Consider the following 24,121-nt stretch of genomic DNA (forward strand, 5'->3'; position numbering starts at 1 on the left):
AAGATTTATAATTTCTCAATCATTATTTAAATAAATTTAACCGAAAATAATTACCACATTACACAATAATCTTGATATTCTTAAAAACAGAGCTTGAACAAGAGAAGCTCATTTTACTCGCGAGTTGCATCAGTTGGCTATACGACTTACCGGTGACTTTAGAGGATAATACGGCGAGAAGGTAAAGTCTCCATTCAACGAGATCTCGTTGATCTCGCCTAAGCAGGAAGAGTCTGTCGGTCCTTTGATTTCGTACGAGTCTCTCTATTCACGATCGTGAGGAGCCGACTACAGGCGACGACACGGGTCCCCGACAAAACCGTCTGAGCCTATTCAACACGACGTCAAATAGTTTCACTCGAAGAGATGAATGAAGATAAGAATCACCAGAGCGTCTTTGCTTCAGTAACAATAACATTTGGTAAATCTTTTTCTTTTTTTTTTCCATTGAAAAAAGAGATTGTAAATCGTATAAGAAAATTATGTAAGTAAATGCTGTATAATATCTTCACTTATATAGAGATATTTCTCAAGAAGCTTTTATGATATTGATTAGATTTAGAAATTAGTATACTTTAATACAAACAAAGACATTATTATTTTTAATATTAAATTCAATCTGACATTTGATTTTGATTCGTTTATAGTGACTTGATACATTTCACGAAATCTCCGAATTATCACAAATCATTTTTGATAATCTGAACAAATTGGTAACTTATTTAAAAGGTTTACATATCCGGTCAACCATGTATTTTGCGCACTTCTAATTTCCATATAAGAAGCATTCATTAATTGAATAATCAACTTGTAGTTATAAATCATATGCGAAACAAACTATCATAAAAAATTTATTCAGCAATTATTTATCTATATCTAGTCTAATTATTTACTCATTAGAGTAGAGTTTACTTTTACTAAAACTGATAAATTATTTACTGAAACGTGCATAATAGAAGTGGTAATGTATTTATTGCAAAATGATTAGAACTACAAAATATTGGATTATTTTTTTAATTGATGGAAAAGTGAGGTTAGTTAACAAAAAATAAAATAATTTTCGATAAAATATACTTCCTCATTATAACTGTTTTCTATTTATCTATTATTCTTCTTCCTAAAGTGCTAGACAAATGATAATATGTATCATTTGTCTATGAATCGATCAAAAACATCCCATTCTTCACACTTTGAATTGCAATAAGAAAAACAAAGTTGTCTCCATATATATACTGGAAACGTTTTTCTAAGCAATCGAGAATGCGCGAAAATAGCATTACGGATCGGCATTTCTACGGTATGAATTGTAAAATTGTTACGCGAATGATAGATCATGCACGTGAACCGTACCAACTACCGTGAATGACGAATCATGTATGTTTACATACATTCTTGACTCTTTCTATATTCTTCTTAATAATGATATGATCGTATCATTAGAAGTCAATATTAGAAAAATGAATTGAACATTAAAGAAATTTAAAAAGTAATATCTGTTTTACTAAAATATTATTCTAGCAATAAATTTACAAATAAAGGTTTTATCATTGTATCATATGATACTGAACAAAGAACGAAAACGGCAGTTGGTAATATCAAATTACCTTCGAAATTTTCTTCGTTTTTAAATGAGTTTGAACGAAGGAAAGAGAGAAGGTTTAATGACGCCGAAACTAAAAGGTGGCCATGGTTCGTTTGAAACGAACCACGACAACCGTTACGACCGAGTAGCACCTGTTTCTCTTCCTAGGTTATTGCAACTGAACCATTGTATGCTTTTACGATCATTTCCTGACATTTGTTCCTTCTTTTACAGAATAATCAATTTAGTTGGTTAATTTTTCATTCTTAAAGATTGTATATTGCCAGACAGATTTTCATAGAAATATATATATTACATTATTACGAACATTTATAAAATTACTGTTTCATTGCCGTAAAAAAAAATATATATATATATAGTATCATTGAAATCCTGATTGACTAACGTAAATGTTTGATGTGAAAGTTCTATATGAAGTAGAATATCCAAAAGATTATTATATGTTTACTATAATATAGCATTCCATGCGAAATCTGATTAGTGCAAAATAAAGTTAAACATACATGATATGTATGTCTGACTGAGATAAAGAATTAAATTAGATTAAATTTTTGAAAATATTCTTGTTTATTATTTTAAAATTGTTACATGATAAATATGCGAAGAAGTAAATTAATGTTTAAACAATGCTTAAACATAATTCAATATAGTTTATGCATGAATAATTAATAATAATTATTAACATAACAAAAATAAATCTTAATTCATCCATTAGCGTTTATACTTATGGAGTACTTCTGTCACACATTTATAGACACATTTTGTTTGAATAAATAAACCAAAATCATAGATTACGTTATAAAATTTGATTTCACGATATTTTAATCCTCATGAAAGAAGTCTTTTATATTCAAGAGACGATTTATAACGTATCTATTTAAAAGTCTATTTCTCTTTGGTGTATTAAATTTTCGAGATATCAATCATGGTTACAAAATGTAGGCGTAGAAAAGACTAATAGCTTTGACACATCAATTTAAACATTGTATATTTAAAGATTACTACGTTTATTAAAATATATATATATATATATATATTTTTTTTTACTTATTAAACTTTTTATAATTAATTAAGTTTACATGGAAAAGAAATTAAAATATTCACAAAATTACATTTATGTCGAAAAAAAATTAAAATATTTATACATAAAATAATTCAAATATATTAATATGAAATCTATTAAAAAAATAATATTTTACCTATCAAAAAAAAAAAAATTAACCATGCAAATTTTTTTAAATTTCTCCTCAATTTTGCTAATTTAACCTGAAAACAAATCAAAATTATCGATTGCTGATCAGAGATTAATCGAAAAATAAATTACAAATATTTAGAAACACGTGAATTTCTCTCTCTTTTCTTGTTCGAATATTAAGGCGCAGTCATGGCCTGCCAAATTTATTCCCTTTCCCCAGTGCCCCGTGTCGGGGAAAAAAATTCCAGACGCCGGATTCGAAGGTGTGGAATGCCAACAGCCACGAAAGACTCTCCTATCTCTTTCTTAAGGAAAGACGAAGGGCCGCACGCGTATGCTTGGCCGCTCTGACGCACGAAGAACTGCCGTGAACAGAAACCAGACACGCCTGTAACATTAAACCCGGTCGTCGATGAAAAACGAACAAGACTTCCGCGACGGATGGGCTTTTTTAATGACAGATTCGAATCGTGGAGCTTCACGGATCATTCGAAGCTACGTTATGCCACCATCTTTTAAGTTAAAAACACATTATAGCCAGTTTCTCACAAATTAGCCGATTCGACCGCTAATTTTAACACATCATTTTAACATCCACTAATCTAACTATTCATTCAAAGATATAAGTAACTTTAAAAATGAACATAGTAATTCGATATTAGTTACAAATCAATTTTTTTTATATTATAAACATAAATTTTTATTAAATTAATAAAGAAAATTATATTTTTATTAAATTAATAATAAAAATAATACAAAAGAATAAGATGAAAACATTCATAATTTTAATGATTTTTAGATATTAGATTTTATAGATAATTATTAATTGTTTTGTTAATGTTATGTATATTATACATTTCGTTATTTCATTAATAATTATTTATAAGGATTTAATTTATTGCAAAGTAATTAAACAAAATAACTCAAACAATAATCTATATAATCTTCTGTTTAATTTATCCTATATATTTTCCCTCCAATTTAACCTTCTCAACTTTTTTCAATCACTTTTCAAAATAAACAAAATAAAAAATTCAAAATAAACAATCAATTTTCGACTTCAAAACAATAATCCATTCAAATCGATCTACTAACAATTTTCACGATAAATTTGAATTATTGAAGACATTCAAACATAAAATCATTAAGAAAAAAAAATATGCTTTTAATAAGAAAACGCCATCTAGCGTCGAAGAATAGATCTTATTCGCAAAGCAGCAGCCATTCTGTTTAAAGTTATTTGAAAAGTCTACTATGCTGCGTGTTCGGATTAGTAGCACTAGAGATCCCTTATCACTATTTAAGTAATGAGCTGGCACTTAACAGTACCACTTGTCTTTCATTCTTCTTATATCTCTGTGATCGTCGTCATCGTCATCTTCCGTCGTATATATTCTTGACTTTTTTAACCCTCTAGTCTCATTGTCAGAATTCGTAGTGTGGTGTGAGACGAGTACTGAAGCTTCGAGTGACAATGAGCAAGCGAAGAGGAACGACCGTCTACTGGGAACCACCATTAAAGCTCGTGCTTCTTTCGGAGCACGTCTGCTATCCCAGAGGGCTTCTTTTCCTCTACTAACAATGCCACTTCGCAGACTTCGCAGTTATCTTCAGCCGGACGATCTTTGGCTAGACGATGATATGTATAAAGAAACACGATCCAAGAACCCTCTTGAATTTAGTCTTTCGTTGGCAGTCGACTTGATTTGATGAAACGAATTTTTGAGACAATGATTTTAATATTTTGATATTTTTTTTGGTAAATTTAAAATAAAAACTTTTATTATATTATATTATAATATTTTTTTTACAAAGTTTAAATTGGAATATTTTATATTTTTAATAAATTTATATTTTTAATAAATTTATAATTTGAATATTTTTATATAATAATTCATGAAAACATTAAAAGTTATTCATCAACGCTAAATTATCTCTTCTAGCTAAATGTTTTTTAAATAGAAAGATATGCTTATACGCATTCCATATTTCGTAGATTTAGCAAAATTTTAAATTGTTTAAAATACCTCTGAAACAAATCAAGAAAAACAATCAAAAAAGAGTAAAAATAAAAAAATAAAAGCAAAGGAAAAAAACGAGAAACGAGTAGATTGATATTACAATTTTAATTGGTTACCTTTCGAATACGCTATATTATATCAGCACAATAACATCGTAGACAATTGTAAATGATAGTCATGATCACAACTGTCGCTATAGAAATAACCGTGTCAGTAAATGATCGATAAGAGTTCAACCACATGAGCGTATCAATATAATGAATGTTGTAACGTAACATTAGAATGCATGCGATCAATCATATATTCGATCAATTTTATGTCTATGCAACAATATGCATTGTAAATTTTATTATATTCGTCGAGTTATCAATATGGTCGTTATTACGTCATTTTATAAAACAAGGAATTATAAAAACATTTTAAACGAATTTTTTTATTATTAAAATTTAAAAAATTATCTGTATTATTACTATACATTCTTAATTATATAATATAAAATAAATAATTTAATATTCTTAAATAATATATCTTTTTCTTTAATTGCTACTTTTTCTTCATTTTCCATTAAAAATATATTAAATGATGGAATATATTTAATATTCTAAAAAATTATTATTTTGAGATTTTTCTTTAAAGTTATTAATAAATTCCCTAGATGAGCAATGAAAATGAACAAAATACTAAAAGCAATAACTTTGCATTCGTTGATGCAAAAAGAAGATAAAACAGAACAATTCATTATATTAACAATAACAAGAAAAACGAAAGAACATCATTACATTTCTGTTTAAATAATTGTTATGACTAAAATTGAAAACAAATCATAAAATGTTCAGTGATATTTTCAAGTTTTTTATAATTATTGTTGTTCTGCGAATGAGTTTATTTTAATTTTAATTCATTTCTCAATATTGAAAATTAAAATACTTAATTTATATTTATAAGAAGAAAACGAATCCTAATTTTTAAAAATTTTATTTTACACTTTTCAATCTCTTCTCCATAAAAGTCACTGTCTTTCTTCCTATTCTTTGTCCTAACCTATAACGGACTATCTCATATGAATGTACGTGAGAGACGGATAAAATTTGTCTTTTCTTGTACACTTAAAAACTTTATTACACGATAATGTTTGTAACAACTTAATCACGAAGCAACATTCATAAGAAACTTCAAATACACCAATCACATAATGTTTTAAAAAACAAATATCTTTTCATTTGTTGAATGGCATATGACATTTTCCCACGCGAATCAACTCGTCACATAATAAAGGATTGGCATTGAAAAAAAAAAAAGAGATAAACGAGACAAAAAGAACGGAATTAAACAACCAGAGAAAACTCAAAATGGCATGTCCGGAGTCGAGAGTAATCACAGTGATTTGGCCGACGATTTCGGTCAATCTACATAACTTAACGCGCCTTTCCTTTCGCTGATAATTAGAGTCGGCAATGCTTGCTTTGTCTCAGCCAGTAACGAAAAAAAACCGATCAACCACCGATAAGGAAACCTTCGAACAGATTGGATCTTATAGAGGAGTATCGCCTTTAAAAAGGCTTATGTTTGGCTTTCAAGTTGTATGACAAAAATTAACATATCCATATGTAATTTTATATATATATATCTCTTTGTAATTTTATATATATATATATATATATTCAATCATCTTTTTTTTTTACAAATTTTTATGTATAAATTCGTTGATAAAATTATTAAATGAATTACGCACGAGACAAAGACAAAAAAAAAGAATATGGAAATAGTAGCGAATATGTTAATTAAAAATTCACAAAAAAAAAGTGAAATCTTAATTACATATTCGGAAAATACAGATAATAATATAAAAAAAAAAAAAATAACGAATATAACATGAAGCATGACATGTAAAAAATAAACGAAATGTAAAAGTGTAATTTTCATTTTCAAAGTTCGCATCAAGAAATATACATTATATACATATATGTATTGTAATATTGTATATATATGTTTAAATGCGTGTTTCGTCGGTAAAAACGGAACACGCAGTCAGTTAATATATACATGTCGACTACAGGACGTGAATTTTTGCGTTTCGTCTTCTAGGCCGCGTGAGAAGAAACATTAGAGAATCTCTGATATATCGCATCAGGATACGGGACACTGCGTTTGTTCCAGACATATACAGATAGGCCACGCATGGACGAATGAGAACTCATAATCCGGTACATAAGGATAATCTTGATTGAAGATGTCGCTAGTAACGTGAGATTATAAAAATTAATTATCGTTCAACCGCGAATCCTGCATATTCTTCTTTCATTTTTTCTTGGATTACTGGAAAAATACTATTGCGCGATTCTTTCTAAATTAAGGTCTTTTTATTAAAGTTTATAAAGAGTAGTGTGTGGAAGAATGATTTTTTATTTTAATTTAATCCATGTTATTTTATCTCTCACACTATTTGTTGGCTTATTTCATAAATTAAATTATTATTTTATAATTTGAATCATCCTATTCAATGATTTAACTTTTCTTATTTAATTACAGTAATTGAACAATATACGTCAATAACACAACAATTACATTACGAACCTTTGAATAAAGGTTGATGATACGACATATTAAATCAATATGTTTATTTTCAAATGTTTTTTCAATCATTTTAACTATAATATTATTCTGTTAAAAATATATATAAATATTAATCTTGGAATTATGAATATAATAAATAATAATGAACATGATAGAAAATTATTATTAAACTTGATTAGAAACAATTAGCAACAAAATGACATTAGTGAAAATGATAAACCAAATTATTATTATTAAATTAAACTTGATCAGAAATAATTGGCAAATAGAACAACGATATTTAAAATCAATGTTAATCTGTAAAAGAATAAATAAAAATATTGCTCACCAGTGTCCTTGATACGAAGTCTTGACAAGCTTCACTGTGAAGAGGAACTGTATAGCGCAAACGAGGAGACAGCAAAGATTCAAGGAGAGGGCGAGGGCGCACAGCGCCAATGTCACCTCGTACACAATCGTATATTCCTCCGGGCTGATCAGGCTACTCGGCGTCACCGTTAACGGTGAAATCTTCAGCAAGAAGATTAACGAGAGTAATGCCAATAATAACGACACCAGACACAACAAGCCTAAACTGGTCAACGTCTCTTTCGCTCCGGACTCGTGGTCTTTATGATTCCTCGATAGGGACGAGGACCAGGAAGCGTTCAACGGGAACGCCGTAGAACCAGCACCGGTCAACTGACCGCCGACAGTCGTACCTTGGAGAACAGGTGCAGGTGAAGGTGTCGTCTGACTGGGTAACCTGGACAGTCTTGAAATATCGAAGCCTCCATTCGCTTTGGGTCTGCTATCTTGATGCAACGGCACCTGGGATATTATTGTATGTCCCAAAGTCGACACGTTGTTGTTATTATTATTATTGTTGTTGTTGTTGTTGTTATTGTTGTTGTTATTGTTGTTGTTGTTTCCACCACCGACAGGACTAACACTATTCACCGAATGCTTCGACGTGGACAACGTAGACAAGTTAAGGGCATGGGAATGATTTAATCGTTGGGACAGATTGTTCACGCTCAATTGGGAATGATTCAAAGGGTGTCTGTGAGTGGATGATGGCGTCGTGGCAGCTTGATGCACATTGCCTCTCTGATGGACTACAGAGTCGTAAACGTCGACTCCCCGTCCTTGGCTTCCTGTTCCACGAACGTTACTTTGGTTGTAATGAAGGTGTTGTTGCTGATCCTGTTGGTGACTGGAATGATGGTGATGATGGTGGCCGCCGTGCAACGAGCCCGAGCTCGCTTGATAATCATTGTGCTGGTGCCTGGAGCCCGCTGACGACGGTTGCCCCGTCAGGATGTGTTTCAGCATTACTCGATGCTGGATTGTCAGAAGGAAGATTGCTCCTCTACATGGCACCACGCGGGATACGTTTCATGTGATCTTTTCGATGTTGGAAATTTTTTTTTTTTTTTATGTAAAATTTTTTAGAAATTCTTTTTTTTCTTTTTTTTTTTCTTTCTTCTAATTAGTTAAACGTTGAATTTCTGTGCGGTTTTTTTTTTGTTTTTTCTTTTTGGTTTTCTTCTTTTACGAATTTTTCAACACATGAATAGGTTCCTGGACTTAGGGAGTTGCTACACACCAGCTCCACCATGGCGACGGCATTCAATAAGCAGTCTACATTTCTAGCTACCTTTCAGCTCATGCTTCAGAATAGTTTAGATGAATTACTTTGTAATGAAGCATGAGAACAGGGACCATCGTCTTTAAAGGCATGATTATTCTATCTTTTATTTAAAGAATACGTTATTTTATTCTCTTAATAAATTGTAAATAAAAAAATTATTGTACTTAGATAAATACTTGGTCCCACTTTATTTTTGTTCTTTGATTACATTTTATTAATTAAGTATTGAATTATATATTCGTACATAAATATTTTCTCTATCCATTTCTAACTATCTCGTTAATAAGTTTATCATTTCAGCTTTTATCTACAACTCGTAAAAACGGAAATTAAACGCTTCTCCACAAGGGAGATGTTAATAAAATCATTGGTATGAATAATCACACCAAATATTTTTCTCGATTATTCGATACGATCCGTTTTTACCTCTAAGAATTTATTCGCGCTCTCAAAGAGCAAAGACAATGAGAGCAATAATCATCAATAATATTTCTTTTCCTGATATTTCGTTTCCTCTTTTTGAAATGATCGATGGATTGTTTCTTCTTATATTATTTTGCTTTTAAATGATCTTGAATTTTAACAAACGGTTTTTCAAAGTCGAAATTTTTAACGTTCGATCTTCTGCCTCACGTCGTTAAGAAGGAGGAACGAGAGCACAGGAAACATAGTCGGCGTGAGCATGATTAGATCCGGTCCGCCCGATGACCTTGCTAGTGAGAATAGCGGTTCGTTAAGGTGGTTGCAGCCTTGGTCTGCTTCTATGTCCAGAGAACTCGTTAGCCGGCATGGCTTCCGAGATGCTCCTCCTGAAACAGATTGAAAGAAAATAATTAATCGATTATACGTGTATTAGGATCATAAAAAATAGATAGATAAAATTAAAACAAGTAAATAACAATTATCCTTTCAATTGTTTGGAGATTTAATTTTTGTAAAAGATGAAAAATTCCTTATTTAATTTTATAATAAATAAAAATAAAATTTTCAATGTACACGATCAAGTAGATGCCACAAAAAAGAAACAAGTGACTGATTCCCATCATTTCGTTGTTCTATGTATATATAATATTTTAGATAGACGCCTTTCATTAATTTCGTTCATTGTCCTAATTGGTTGAATACACAAAAATCACATTTTCAATTCTTAACCAAAAACTCTTTCCCACGCTTTGAGCTTAACTGTTTGAGTATTTATTTAAATGATTAGGCAACATAAAACGTTCCAATGTTCCTATTCAAGATGTTTAAATTAAACAGTACATATTACTTATTATATTAGAAGTTAAAAGATAGAATTATAAAGCCATTTTTTTATAAAATTTTTAAATTTTATTTATATTATATTATTTATATTGTATTATATTTATTTATATTTTATAAAAATTTTATTATTAAATCAATCAAGAAATAAAAACAAATAAAAAAGAATTCATAAATGCACCGTTGTTTATGTTAAATACATATAGAGATAGAAAAAAATATATTTCGGATTTAAATAGGAAAAATATTATACATATAAATATACATATATAGTCTGTATAACAGACTATAGATAAACTCGTTCAAAATAATTCAAATAATTTCCTTATTTTCAAAACTTATTTCTGTATTCCTAATCTAAATAATGTTTTAAAATCTTTCATTTTTATATAGAATAATTATTAATTAAGTCGAAACGTTATTAGATCATAATTTTATACGTGCCACGTATTAAAGTACAAGAGTCAAATAAAAAAACGAATCGTCACGATAAAAAATATTCGCTCGAATACAAAAGTCTTTTACGACCTACTTCCTTAAGTAGCAAGACGGCATATTTTCCAGTCGTTTAACTCCCTCATAATAGGATTTAAGGAGTACACATACAAAACTATAATTTTTCATTATTAAATTATGAAATTATGACTTGTTTTTTATACACACACAGATCATTTTTATCTTACACGGAATTTTAGTTATTTAATTTGTAAATAATTATCGAAATAAATATTCTAAATAAATAAAATAAAAATTTAAAAAAAAAAGAAAAAGAAAGTTAGACTTTCAACACTTTATTCTTATTATCTTTCCTATTCTAAATCTTCTACACCAATGGCCAATATTTAAAATTACATCTTCTGTTGTATCGACCTTCTTTAAAGTTTCCCGCGGCAAGTTGAACACGCATCGAGTATCTTCTCTCTTTTTTTTTATCCCCACTCCCTTTCTCTTTCTGACGGTAGAGAGAACGAGAATGCGCAAAACGCGCGGATCACGCAAACGCTTCACGATCTACGAAACATCGCGTGAAATCACCGATCCAATCTCTGTGTGCGTAGTACGCTATAGGGATAACGATTAAATCGACAGGATATACTTTATTGGCTATTCCATTATTACAGGCCTATTATCTGTGAAGAAATAGTCATTAAGGATCGATGTATACAATGCAACTATGGACTGTCGAAAACGCTTCTGTATTGCATTCACAATATTGTAATCTAAGATTTAAAATTTAGTATAAATAGTATAATTTCACCCATCATTTATTCTAATCAAATTTTTTTCTTCTAATCTAAATTTTGTATTTTATTAAATTTATTAAATTAAATTTTAAAATTAATTTTTAATTAAATTTTGATTATCGATGAAAAAAAAAGTTAAACTTTCCACGATCTTTCTTTCTTTGTTGCCAAATTATCTATTCTTCATTTCGAGTTACAAGTTTCAATTATTCTATTCTAAGCAATCCATTCAAAAGGATTATATACAAGAGTTAGAAATAGTTTCTCAAGTAGTAGTTCTTTTCAATACCGTTACATCCGGTTGAAGACTCGCAACGCTCGAGTTAAGACGCGTCTCGATCGTAGAAGGCGGAAGATCGAAGTTATTTTCTATGATCGATCAATGGAAACGTTGCACGCGAAAATACATGAATTTCGATGAAATATTAATATCCTCCGAAATTATCGCGTAATAATGTAACAAGCAAGTTTGTTGTTCTCGAAGTGATAAACTTATATATTACTTATTATAAAGATAAATTCAACTCTCTAAAATAAAAGAAAAAACTTATCAATGGATTTATGAACCACAATTCATTATTTTTACCTTTCATTCATCATTTCATGGAAAACTTTTTTATTAGAGTATAAACATTTGGAAATTCATAAAAAAATCGTTATATAAATACAAATATAATATAAATACAAATCTTATTTATTATTCCCGTATTTGTCTCGTGTTTTACAACAAAAAGAAAATATACTTAAATGCATTATTTATATTATATTTTTTACCACATTCGATTTCATTACAATTAAAATATAATTATCTAGAAAGATATAGTTATATTTTTTGTTAAAGTTTTTTCCAGACAGAGAACTTATAATATTTAATATAATATTTAGGTACTTATTATTTCTGTATTTGTCTTATTTTACAAAAAAAAAATATACTTAAATAGATTACATACATTACTTTTTTATCACATTCAATTTTAGGATTAAAATATAACTATCTATTTAAGGAAGATATAGTTAAATTTTTTAGTGAAATCTTTTCCGGTTAATAGATAAAAAATTTCCTAGAACACTTAATACTTAGATATATTTAACAACTAACAACAGGTAAGCGATAAAAGTTAATGATATAACATTTATGCTCAAGTAAAAACGATAAAAATCGATGAAGGTGTAAAAGAAATGGCGTATTCTAATTGCCGGATATCGTTATCATTATTAGGTAGATAAGGATGGTGTAGGTTAGTTCAAAACTGCCATTCGTGATTATTCTCCATTTACATTCTAAGATCGCAACTTTGATAGTTAATCTTTCTTTTCTATTTATTTTCGTTAAATATAATGTCATAGACTGCTAGGCAAATAAAAAAATATATCGCGATCAAACGAAAATGAAAGTTGATAAATATTTTATTGAAATTAGAATTTAGTCATTCGATAAACTTTACGTTATTTACATTATTATTTCATATGAAAGGTATAATAGAATTTCACGGCATATATTATTCGAACCGTCCTTTGTCATTGGAATTCTATCGCAATTTTGAATTTTGACTATGTAACTTGATTCGATCCCGTGAATCCTCTCACCATCACTCCCTTCTTCCCTACGTTTCAGATCATGTGGCACAATCTTGAACCGCAGAAACAAGCAGAACAGGGTAGGGCACGAGGAGAGGATTTACTAAGAGAGAGAGAGGGAGGAAAGAAAGGAGAGAGAGAGAGAGAGAGAGAGAGAGAGAGAGAGAGAAATAGAGTAGAGACCGTTGTCAATAGCCATACTTGACTCATAGAAACGGGTTCCGCTCGCATTCCGTGTGTCCAGCCCTCCGTTGGTCACACTGACTTCGTTCAACCTTAGAACATTTTCTTTTTCTTTTATAGGGATTTCTGTAAACGTAGTACACGCGTGCACATGCGCTACCGCGACAAAGATCACACGATTCTACACATTTATTTAATAGTAAGGAGAAATATAATATGTATAGTAGTATAGTATGTATTTTATAAAACAGAGAAACGTATTACGCGAATTTATGATAAAATCATACAGTAATGGAATCGATTTCAAATAATTTTTAAAAAAAGCTATAATTTTGATTCGATGTTATATTTTATAATTATTTTTATTGTTTTTTTTTTTTTTTGGATTTTATCAATTTTTATATATAATTGAAATAAAACAATTTGAAAAAGTCAAAACCAAAGATTCTAAAAAATATTAAAAGATGTGATGTTAGTGCAAAAATATATTGAATTTAAAAATTAAAATTTTATATATATAAACATATATATATAAACATTTTAAAATTTTTATATATATAAACATAAGAAAAGAAAGATTTTAAAAAAATTATAACTAAAAATTAATTAAATGTCATTTAATTATAATTATAATATAATTTTTATGTTATAAAAATTTCTCAATCAACTAAATCTAATTATTACATATCTAACTTCCAATTAAGGGGAAGAATTTTTTCATTTTGTTAGATAACAATATTTTAATTGCAATAACCAGATTATGTCGATCGAAACCAGGAAGACCGAATCAGATGAATGCCCGTTGTTGATTATTTGCCAAATTCAGCTATAACATAGCGAAAAAAGAAACTTATTTCTTAAAGACTTTTGTATGAATCATCCCAATAAATTTTGATCAAAATATAGGCATATAGAAGAAACGAAAAAATTCATAAATTCGAAAAGAAATGACAGATTCAAATCCTGTGCGATTTACCGATCGACTTTCAATAGTTCAACCTCTCGCGTATTCTGACCGGCTTCTCTTTAACAGCAATATATGTTAAATCGATGTATAAAGTGAGAGGTTTCGTAAGAGAATCGATGTGTCCTCTACCAGAATAATAAAGAGAATAGCTGACCAATGTATCCAGCCATGAAACGAATCGGTAGAAGATGAAGATTGGAGATTACATTCTTTCGATTCACTTCTCGAAACGGTACAGGCCATGAATATATGTATATATATATATATATATATATACATATATTACGTATATATCGAGGCGCGCGCCATGTTTGCAGAGAAGGGATTAGATAGGTTGCCAGAATCTGGAATTCTAAGCGTGTATACATAACCTATATTTTTCCTAATTTATATGATATTACGTTTGTGATTGTATTATGTTTATAATTGAATGAAGATCTTGAATGGGAATATTATTGTAGTTTTGATCTTAATTGTTTGCTAATTCAAAGAAACTTTAATTTTAATTCAAACTTCAACAGATTATGAATAGAGTAGTAGATGTATATGAAGTTATGCAAAGTTTGAAATCGTTAATATTAATGTGTGTACATGAAAGATTGATCGTTTAATACATCGAAGGTTTATTGAAAGCTAAAATTACTGCATTTCATGAATCAATCACAGAATAACGAACAACAACGTGTCATTGTTATTTCTTCTGTCGTTTGGTATTTTAAGATAAAAATTAAGTTGGCTCTTGTTTGTGATTGATGTACGTGCAAGTAATTCTGAAATATACCCGGTGAAACTTGTGAAACTTGAACACGCGTCATTCTTTGATAGTAACAGTTATATGTGCATATGTTCGTGTAACTGTTCTTCAATTATGGAAAGTGGAAACTTTAAAGTTTCCTTAAGATCTTCATTTAATAAATGATAATCAATTAATAATAATAAGAAAAATAACAAATCTATATGAAAGTACTAAAATTAAAAAATCATAAAATACAAAAATCATTTCGTGTATATATCTAAGCATTTTATCAATTCAAAATTATTGAATTTTGTTTATTTTGGAATTAATAAATATAACTTATATCGAACTTATAATAGTATAATAATATGATAAAAAATAATATATGTATATAAAGATATTTATAAAAATGTTTTAATAATAAGATCGAAAAATAAAATATATAAGAATAATCATCATTCGTAAGTTAGCAGAACGTTTCAACGCATTCAAGAACGTTTACTCCCACACAAATAGCAATACCAACACATTTAAAGTCGTCATTCAATCACTTCGATTTACGTACATACTGAAATTTTCATCTTTTATTCATTACTTTCCGGTTATTGTTTGAAAACAAATACATATATGAATTGATGAGAAGAACTTGTATAATTTTACCAAGCGAAAGTTAAATTTCCATCTATAATTAACTTTCTTATTTTTTAATAGTAAGTAGGAAAATAAATAAATTTCAATGAATACAAATTTCTTTATTTGAATCCGGTTTTTTTTATGGTCAATTGTTAAACAAATCGCCAATTTGCGATCATTAAACGACGATAATATGATACAATACTTTTTATATTTTTTTCTATTTATTTTTATAATCTTTTTTACGCTATTTTTATTATTATTTCCCACATAATTCTATAATGATAACTTTTTCTTTTTCGGTTTATACTTTCTACTAAAGAAGAATTTAAACTCGATGAAGAATTCGTCGGAAAACAATGGCGGCGGCATTCAAGCCACATGTGTTCAGACCACGTGATTTACACCGGTCTCCGGGCCACGCATCCACCGGCTGGAATTAAATTACTTTCTACGGGGCGTTCGCCTTTCATGAAATCGACGCGATCCCTTAACAGCGGCAAACTTATTATCAACGATACACACCGGACGTCCGTTTCATTAAACCGCGCCTAAGAACTTGACGTGGGTAAAACGCGGGCTTATTTCAGATCGTCTGGGCAATAATTAAGCATAATTAATGTCTCGAGTAATTGGACAGGGAGATGCTGACCAAAGGAGGTTCCCAAAATCAGGATAAAAGGCCTCCATCTGGTTTGAAATGAGGAAATGTTCTCCTTTGGGAATTTTGCAAAATTAATTGGTTGGTTAGTTGAGCGTGATAATATTGAAGAAACGATGTGAAGTTATGAAATATGGAAGTTAATAGTTTTTATTCTTTTTTTCTTTTCTTTTTTATATATGATTATGATTATGATTACGAATTTTTGCATAGTGTATTTTTGCATATAATGGATTTTTATACAAAAAGAAATATAAATTGAAACAATAAATTAAAAGAGGAATAAGATTTTTAATGAAAAATTTCATTTTTGAATTGGAATGTTATTAATAATTTCAACAATATATATATGACTTAAATGATTTAAATTAATTTTCATCAATGATCTAAATTATTAAATTTTTAGCATATACTTACAAAAAATTTTTCATTCTACTTCAAAACAAATTATTAAAAAACTTCAAACTACTTCAACGTAATATATATTCTCTCATATATATTCGCTCTGTTTAAACAAAAATATATGCTAAGTCATAAAAATAACAATATAAATAAAAAAATTATAATGAAGATGAACTTGAAACAATTCTGTTTTCTATACAAAGATATAATATTCTATATACTTATCTTACCACTATTCTTTTCCACAAATTAATAGCACTAATATAATTAAATTGTTTTGAACAACTTGTCTATCGATAACTACTATCATGAAATGTAGACGGAAATAAAAGAGAGGATGAAGAGAAACCATGAAGAAGAATGAATGTATTGAAAACCACAGTGTAAAGCAGTAAATTTGTTAAATTGGATCTAACTAACTCATATAAGACTTCACCCGTCATCAAAGAAACCTCGCATGCTACGGTAAGCTTATTAATAATTTTAGCAACAGTCTGTGTGTATATCTAGAAAAGCTACTTTCGAGTAATTCGAGCCGTCTTTTGTCGATTTCTTTATCGTCTCACTAGTCACAGAAACTTGTTTTTATGCTTGTCATTGTGAAACAATTGTAATTTCAAAAACTAAAAAATTTATCTTAAATATATTACTATATTTAATATATTATTTTATATTTTTTATTTTTAATAATTTTATAATATATATGTATATATATTATAATATATATATTAATTTAAAAAAAAATTTAAAAATTACTATTTGCAAATAATATATAAAAATTAATTAGATTATATTAAAGATGAATAATATTTTAAATTACATTTGCAATAAATTGCAAGTCGTAAATTATATTTTTTTCGCGTTTATCTAAAATAATTTTATACAAGTAGATAGATAAATTTTTTAAAGAAATGAATTATATAATATTTCTTTTATCATAAGAAAATTTTATTTCTACGTGACTTAAAGCTGATGAATAATCAGAAAACATGCGTGTTCATGTGATATACTGTATATCGTATATGGAATTTTTTTATTAAAATTGTTTCTTAATTTGAACAAATTTAGAGCTATTGATCTAAATTATAATCTCTTATGTCTGATTTCATAATAAGAATTAGTAACTCGAAACTTTTAATCTATTTTTTGTATTTATAAAATGTAAAATAAAAATTATATAATTAAAAATAAAAATATAAAAAATAAAAAAAAAATAATTAAAAATAAATATTTCTATTCATTTGTATAGAATGTAAAAAATATTCCTATTCATTTCTTATATAACATTTAAAAAAAATAAAGCTTTAACTTAATTTAAATAATAAATAAAATCATTTTTTCAAAAGACAAGTATTTAAAATATTGTAAATAGATTCGTAGCAAATGAAAAACAATTTTATTTTTACACACGCGGTTCAATAGAATTAGTCATTACGAAACAGCTCGATAATGAAATTTTTTTTTTGAATATCTCGAATAGCTTATACTGTTGCAATCATTTCGTCTGAAGGAAATACACGTTTCAAAAGCAGTAATGACATGTTTCGTTTCAAGGTCGCCACGACTCTATGGCATCCCGGAGTGCCGAGAAGTGAAAAAAATCTCCGCAACGCAGGAAATTTACACTTTGAAACCCGAGATTCGATCCGTGCGCTCGACTCTGTAATATAATGCACTAATTAACTTTTCAATTTCCGCGACGTTTTATTTCATAATACTTTCTTTTTATAATTTTATACTTCTCTTTCGATTTGATTAAAGATTCTATTATTTTTTACAAAAAAAAAATTATTAAAAAATAAAACAATACATACATAATTATATTCATGTTATATATATTAATAAAATTCTATATATTAATAAAATTTCATTACATATATTATACATCGTGATTCACAAATCACCATGAAAAAGAAAACTAAATCATACGATGTCATTATAGTATTAACAAATTAAATATCATATTATAAAATTAAAAACGATAGTATTAAATATTTTGTTCTTCACAGTTCTCTTTTGATATTCATTCGGAATAATACTCTCGAGAATCATTATTTGAACAGTATTTATCTCTCAATTAAAAAACAATATTATTGATATTTCATATACATAGATTCAATTGATGTATTCGAAAAATATAATTACTATTAAATATTATATGAAGATCAATCAATGTTATTCACCAATATATTTATTTATTATATATTATGCCAATAAATACAAACATCTTATTGTTGTTTCTTATATTATTTTCTTATCGTTGCACATATGCAGCGTAATATAATATAATTTATTCCAGATTTAACAATAATAATGATAACTTAAAATAATAATTTATAATTTATTCAAAATGTTTATCTATTTCAAAAAAAATGCTTATAAGATTATCATTAGAGGTTCTCCACAATACATTACTTTATGTATATTTTAAAAATCAAATAGAATGTTTATTTGCATAAACTTTTTGTAATGTTATAATGTCTTGGATGTTTAATTATTTTTCTTTGTTTTTGTTTTTTAGTCGATCAATTTACAATGGCGTAATCTTTCTAATCTTCAATTTTAATTTTGATTCGGAAAGAAGAAAATATATTCAAAAAACACGGATACCAAGTGACTTTGCAACCTTGTAACCTATAACATGGAGGTCACTAAACATGAAAGAGATTTCTTGTGTTAATCATTATAATTAATCGCCTTCCTTGATTCCTTCTATTTTACGCAATGTTACTGTTCTACTCATAAGGTATTCTACACAACCAAGTATTCAGGGAACGAGGAAAAACGCGTTTTCCCTGAGCAGCCAGCTGGCTTTCATTTGCCTGTAACGGGAAGTGAACGACGTAATAGGAACTGGAGGAATCCAGCAACGATGAACTGCAAGGTCAATGATTTTCCGAGCAGACCGATGAACTTGCCTTGCACATAAGTACATACGTGCACTACAGAAGGTACCAATACTGGAAAGCAAATGAGAAAGAAAGAGATAGAGAACGAGAGGAGGCAAGGTCGTTGCCTAGATAACAGTTGCAAGGTACAGTTGACTTCAATACCTGGAACCAAGCAACTAGATATATCTAATAAAAAAAGGAAAAGAAAAAACTGTTTGTCATATTATCATTAATTATGATATAAATTATTATTTATCAGTTAGCTAGTTTTAAAAATAATATTCTTTCAATTGTAGAATAGGTTATGAATTGGTTGGAAGTAGTTTAAAGGAAATTGGACAAAGAAAATTTTTTCAAGGTAACAACGATCTTTTTTCATCTTTTATTTCTTCTTTCTTTATTCTATCGCCTTCTATTGTATTCATTATTTTATCTGTATGTAAATGTAATTTTGCAATTACACATTACTGAATAATCTTATTATTATTCTGCTTGTTATAAGAGAGCTTGTTTTGATAATATATTATTATCAAAAAATACTAAAAAAAAATAGATAATATTTAAAAAAGCCGATCGAATATTTTATTTAAATCAATAATGTTTAAGATGTTTTTAATATTGTTAATTTTGTTTGGAAACATATTAAATTTAAGACAGAGGAAAATAATAATAGAGATGAGATTAAAACTATAAGGATTTTTCAAATTATTTGTAATTTATTATTTATATAATTTAGTAATATTGATTTAATTTTTGATACTGATGTTATATATTAAATGTATGATATTGTCAATAATTATATTGTTATTATTATTAATAGTAATAGTAATAATAGTAATATGAATTGGTAGTAATATGAATTGATTACAATCAATTCAGATATATAGTTTAAGTTTTGAATCAATATTAGCTATGCATGATATTCTTAAACAGTCAAATATCCAAATTCTTCAAATTGTATCTGCCATATTTTAATGATTATTGAATAGAAAGATCGTTAATAATAGTTGTTAAATATAACAAATTATCACATAGTTTATGAAATGAATTTAAATGAAATGAGAGATATCATTATATTAATGATATATTAAAAAAAAAAATGAAGCAATTTTAATCAATCAATGTGAAACTTAAATAGAGAAGGAACAAACGAAAAGGAAGCGAATCATCAGCATGATATCTCGACTTATTTTCTTTAGTCCGTTCTACACGCGGTCAGAAGGACGAACAGGACAACGAGTGATGTAAAAGAGATGTAACTACAGGGCGCCTCTTCTTCCTTCTTTTTCCTCCTTCTCCAGCCCTGTTTGCGGCGTCTTCATCCCCCTCCACTTTCCTGCCCCTCTATCGCCATACAGTCAACCCAATGTTTCTTTCTTCAACTTTCTACTTGAACAGATCTCGCTTTCTTTCTGTTTCACATTGGTCAATTCGAAGGAAGCATCCAGCAGCATTTCTGGCCTGGTTGAATTTAACGTGGCAGGTGTCTGCTGAATGGACACTGGGTCTTGCTTTTCTTCGTTTCTTCTAATTCTTCACTGTCTCTTTCTCCATGCTTTCTTATATCTTCTTCTATATTAACGCTTCTCTATCTATTTCAGTATCAACATTGTATCTCAACAATGTATTTCAACAAATTCATTATGTTTTATAGTAGTAGAACAAAAAATTAAATTATTTCCAATGATGATTTTCTTTTAATCCATTGTATTCCACATAAAATAAATAATGCAATATGAATTTCATTAGCTATTTATATTGTTGATAAAAATATGTATATATAAATGCTTAAATATATTTATAAACATATTTATAAACATATTTTTGAATATATTCGTTATGAATGTTATATATATTTATTATTTCGCAGAATCAATTAAAAAATATACAAGGATTTTGATTATTAATTGGAAGACTATTTGATTCCAAATAATTATATGATATAATAATAATATTTTGATATTTATAAACTGATTCTTATTCTAATAAACACATTCAATCGTACACTATAGAAATGCAATTTAATATTTTATTTTCAAGTGATTAATTTGATTACTTATTAATAGTTACTTATAAAAAAAAAATCATTTTATATTCGAACAAAATATAAAAATTTGATTTTTAAAAAATTATCTTCAAGTCCAAATCAATCTTAGAGACATTCAAAAAATTAAGAATAGCAAGACGATCAGTGAAGCTGGTAAACATGTCGCACTGCCCGGTTTCGCAAACGGTTGTTCGAAAAAGGCAAGAACTGTCCGGCAGTGTACTCCTGATCATTTACAGAGAGCGTCATTCTCGTTGACGAGCCTTCGCGTTACTTCTTTTTCTACCGCGGCGGCCTTCCATATCCCGGCGTCCCATCGAGAAGTCAATGCGCGCACGAACGCGCTAAACAAAAAAGCCGTCTGCGCATGCCAACGAATTTGATGTAGTACAATCTTTTGTTCATTGACTTCTAATGTCTTAAAACGCGAATAGAGAGATAAGAACACACGAAACGGTCTTTAGTAAAATTTTTATTATTACACGATCAAGAAATTGACTTTTCAAAAACATTTTTATTCAAAAATATAATTTCCTTATAACATCTTTAAAAAGTAGCATACTCAAATAATATGGTTTGATAATGTTATATTATTTCATATTCAATTTACAACATATATGAAAATATTATATTATGAGTAAATTTTTAAATATATTTTTTTGTAATTATAATTAAATAATGATAAATAAGAATAATCTTTTTTTCACATTGTCTATACAATTGTAAACGTTGACAACCGATTCATTAAAAATGTTTTTAATGAAATATATATATATATATTTATATATTTTACTTATATATATATATATATATATATATATAAGTAAAAGAGACTAGAAAAGATAGATATATGAGACAAATCGTAGCTAATGCAATGTTCAAGCTATATGTATATAAAGGAATAAAAGGAATGGCGGGAAAAAGAAAAATTACAAAATTGCCGTAGAGCGACCGCACAAGTCGACGATGAGGCAAATATCGCGTTGATCTGTAACCTGACGTTTTACTGGCATTTGTGCTGCTTAATGCGATCATTTTTCATTCTGCTTCTATCTTTCTTACACTCATTGTTTTGTTTCCTTACTTTGTCCTTGTTTCTTCCGTTTCTTGTACTGCATTTAACATATTTGAAATCATATATCAGGCATAAAATTATCTTGATTACGCAAATAAAATGATATGATAAAAACAATAATCATAAGCAATAAATCATATTTTAAAAAAGAGTGCAAAATTAATTAATAGATTACAATGTTATATTAATTCATCAATCAAGTTACATTAAATATGACTAAAAATCAAGATGAATTAAATCTCAATTTCTTCCACTTTTGCTCAATGTTTTTTATTATAAACAAAGATGAATGTGTGCTACGAAAATCATTACATTAATTTACAATACATTAACTATTATATATTTGAAATATTAACGAATATGTTGGAATACAATAATAGCGAACATTGACAATTATTAATAATCATTATTACTATTTAATCACAAATAAATAAAAATTAATAATTTATTTGAAAACTTCTTAATTTAACTATTACTTAACGTTTGTTTTTTTCGATGATTAATTATAAAATCGAATGCCATCTACATGTGCAGAAACGAAATGCTTGGACAGAAACTTAAATCAGAAACTTAAACTTAAATCATTCAATGTCAAATCAATTATTTTTTAATTTCACATTTAATATTTTGTAAAATTGAAATATGTTTATATGTTTCATTTATACAATTCATACAAAAACAGAGATGGTTTAATTTATCATTTTTTAAATTTCGTCATTGTTTAAAATATATCATCAAATCTTAAAATTAGCAATTTAGATTTTTACAAAAACTGTTTTCACAGAAAAATTGTTAACTCTATGATTAAAAATATGCAAATTATTAAAAATATTAAACTTTTTTCTTTGATTTTATCTATAAAAGATCAATCTTAAAATAAATTTTTTATTTTATTTATAAGTTTATAAAAACATTAAAAATATTTTGCCGAAAATTTAACCGATTCAAATCTTTAAAAAAATATACACATTCATATTCTATAATTTTTTCTTCTTCAATTTCATTTTTTTAATTTGCGAACATCCTAAAACTGTAATTAGAATAGACAAATAAAAGTAACGATGCACATGTTTGAAAAGTTGTTATATAGTAGATAAAACACAATGAAAAGACTCATGTTTAGCACAAATAAGAATTGATTTTATTCTTTTCAGTACTTCGTAATTCAAAATCCATCTTGTGATAAGTTCTTTATAACGATGTATGCTTTAGGTTCTTAATAATCCAATCTTGAGTCAAAATCAAGATATATCATTGTTACAGTACATTTTATATAATCTTTATCACAAATATCATCTTTATCACAGAGTTTAATTGAATTTTGTTTTCTTTTTACGGTAATTAATTCAAAATATTTTTCTTGCCTTCATTTTGTATTATTCTATGAACGAAATCGAAAAATATTTTTTTCATTT

At 27.7% G+C, this 24,121-nt stretch overlaps 1 protein-coding gene across 1 annotated transcript in view; it reads right to left on the minus strand.

The window, feature by feature from the left end:
• Positions 1 to 24,121, minus strand: part of LOC122718814 — a 33,052-nt gene that overhangs the window by 6,638 nt on the left and 2,293 nt on the right. Inside the window, exon 2 of the mRNA XM_043944163.1 lies at positions 7,722 to 9,835. Coding sequence (XP_043800098.1) covers positions 7,722 to 8,707 — 986 coding nt within the window. The 5' untranslated portion in view covers positions 8,708 to 9,835. The remainder of the gene's footprint in view (positions 1 to 7,721; positions 9,836 to 24,121) is intronic.

This window comes from Apis laboriosa, unplaced genomic scaffold, assembly GCF_014066325.1.
Source record: "Apis laboriosa isolate Shangri-la unplaced genomic scaffold, ASM1406632v1 scaffold68_cov148, whole genome shotgun sequence".
Classification (NCBI taxonomy): Eukaryota; Metazoa; Arthropoda; class Insecta; order Hymenoptera; family Apidae; genus Apis; species Apis laboriosa.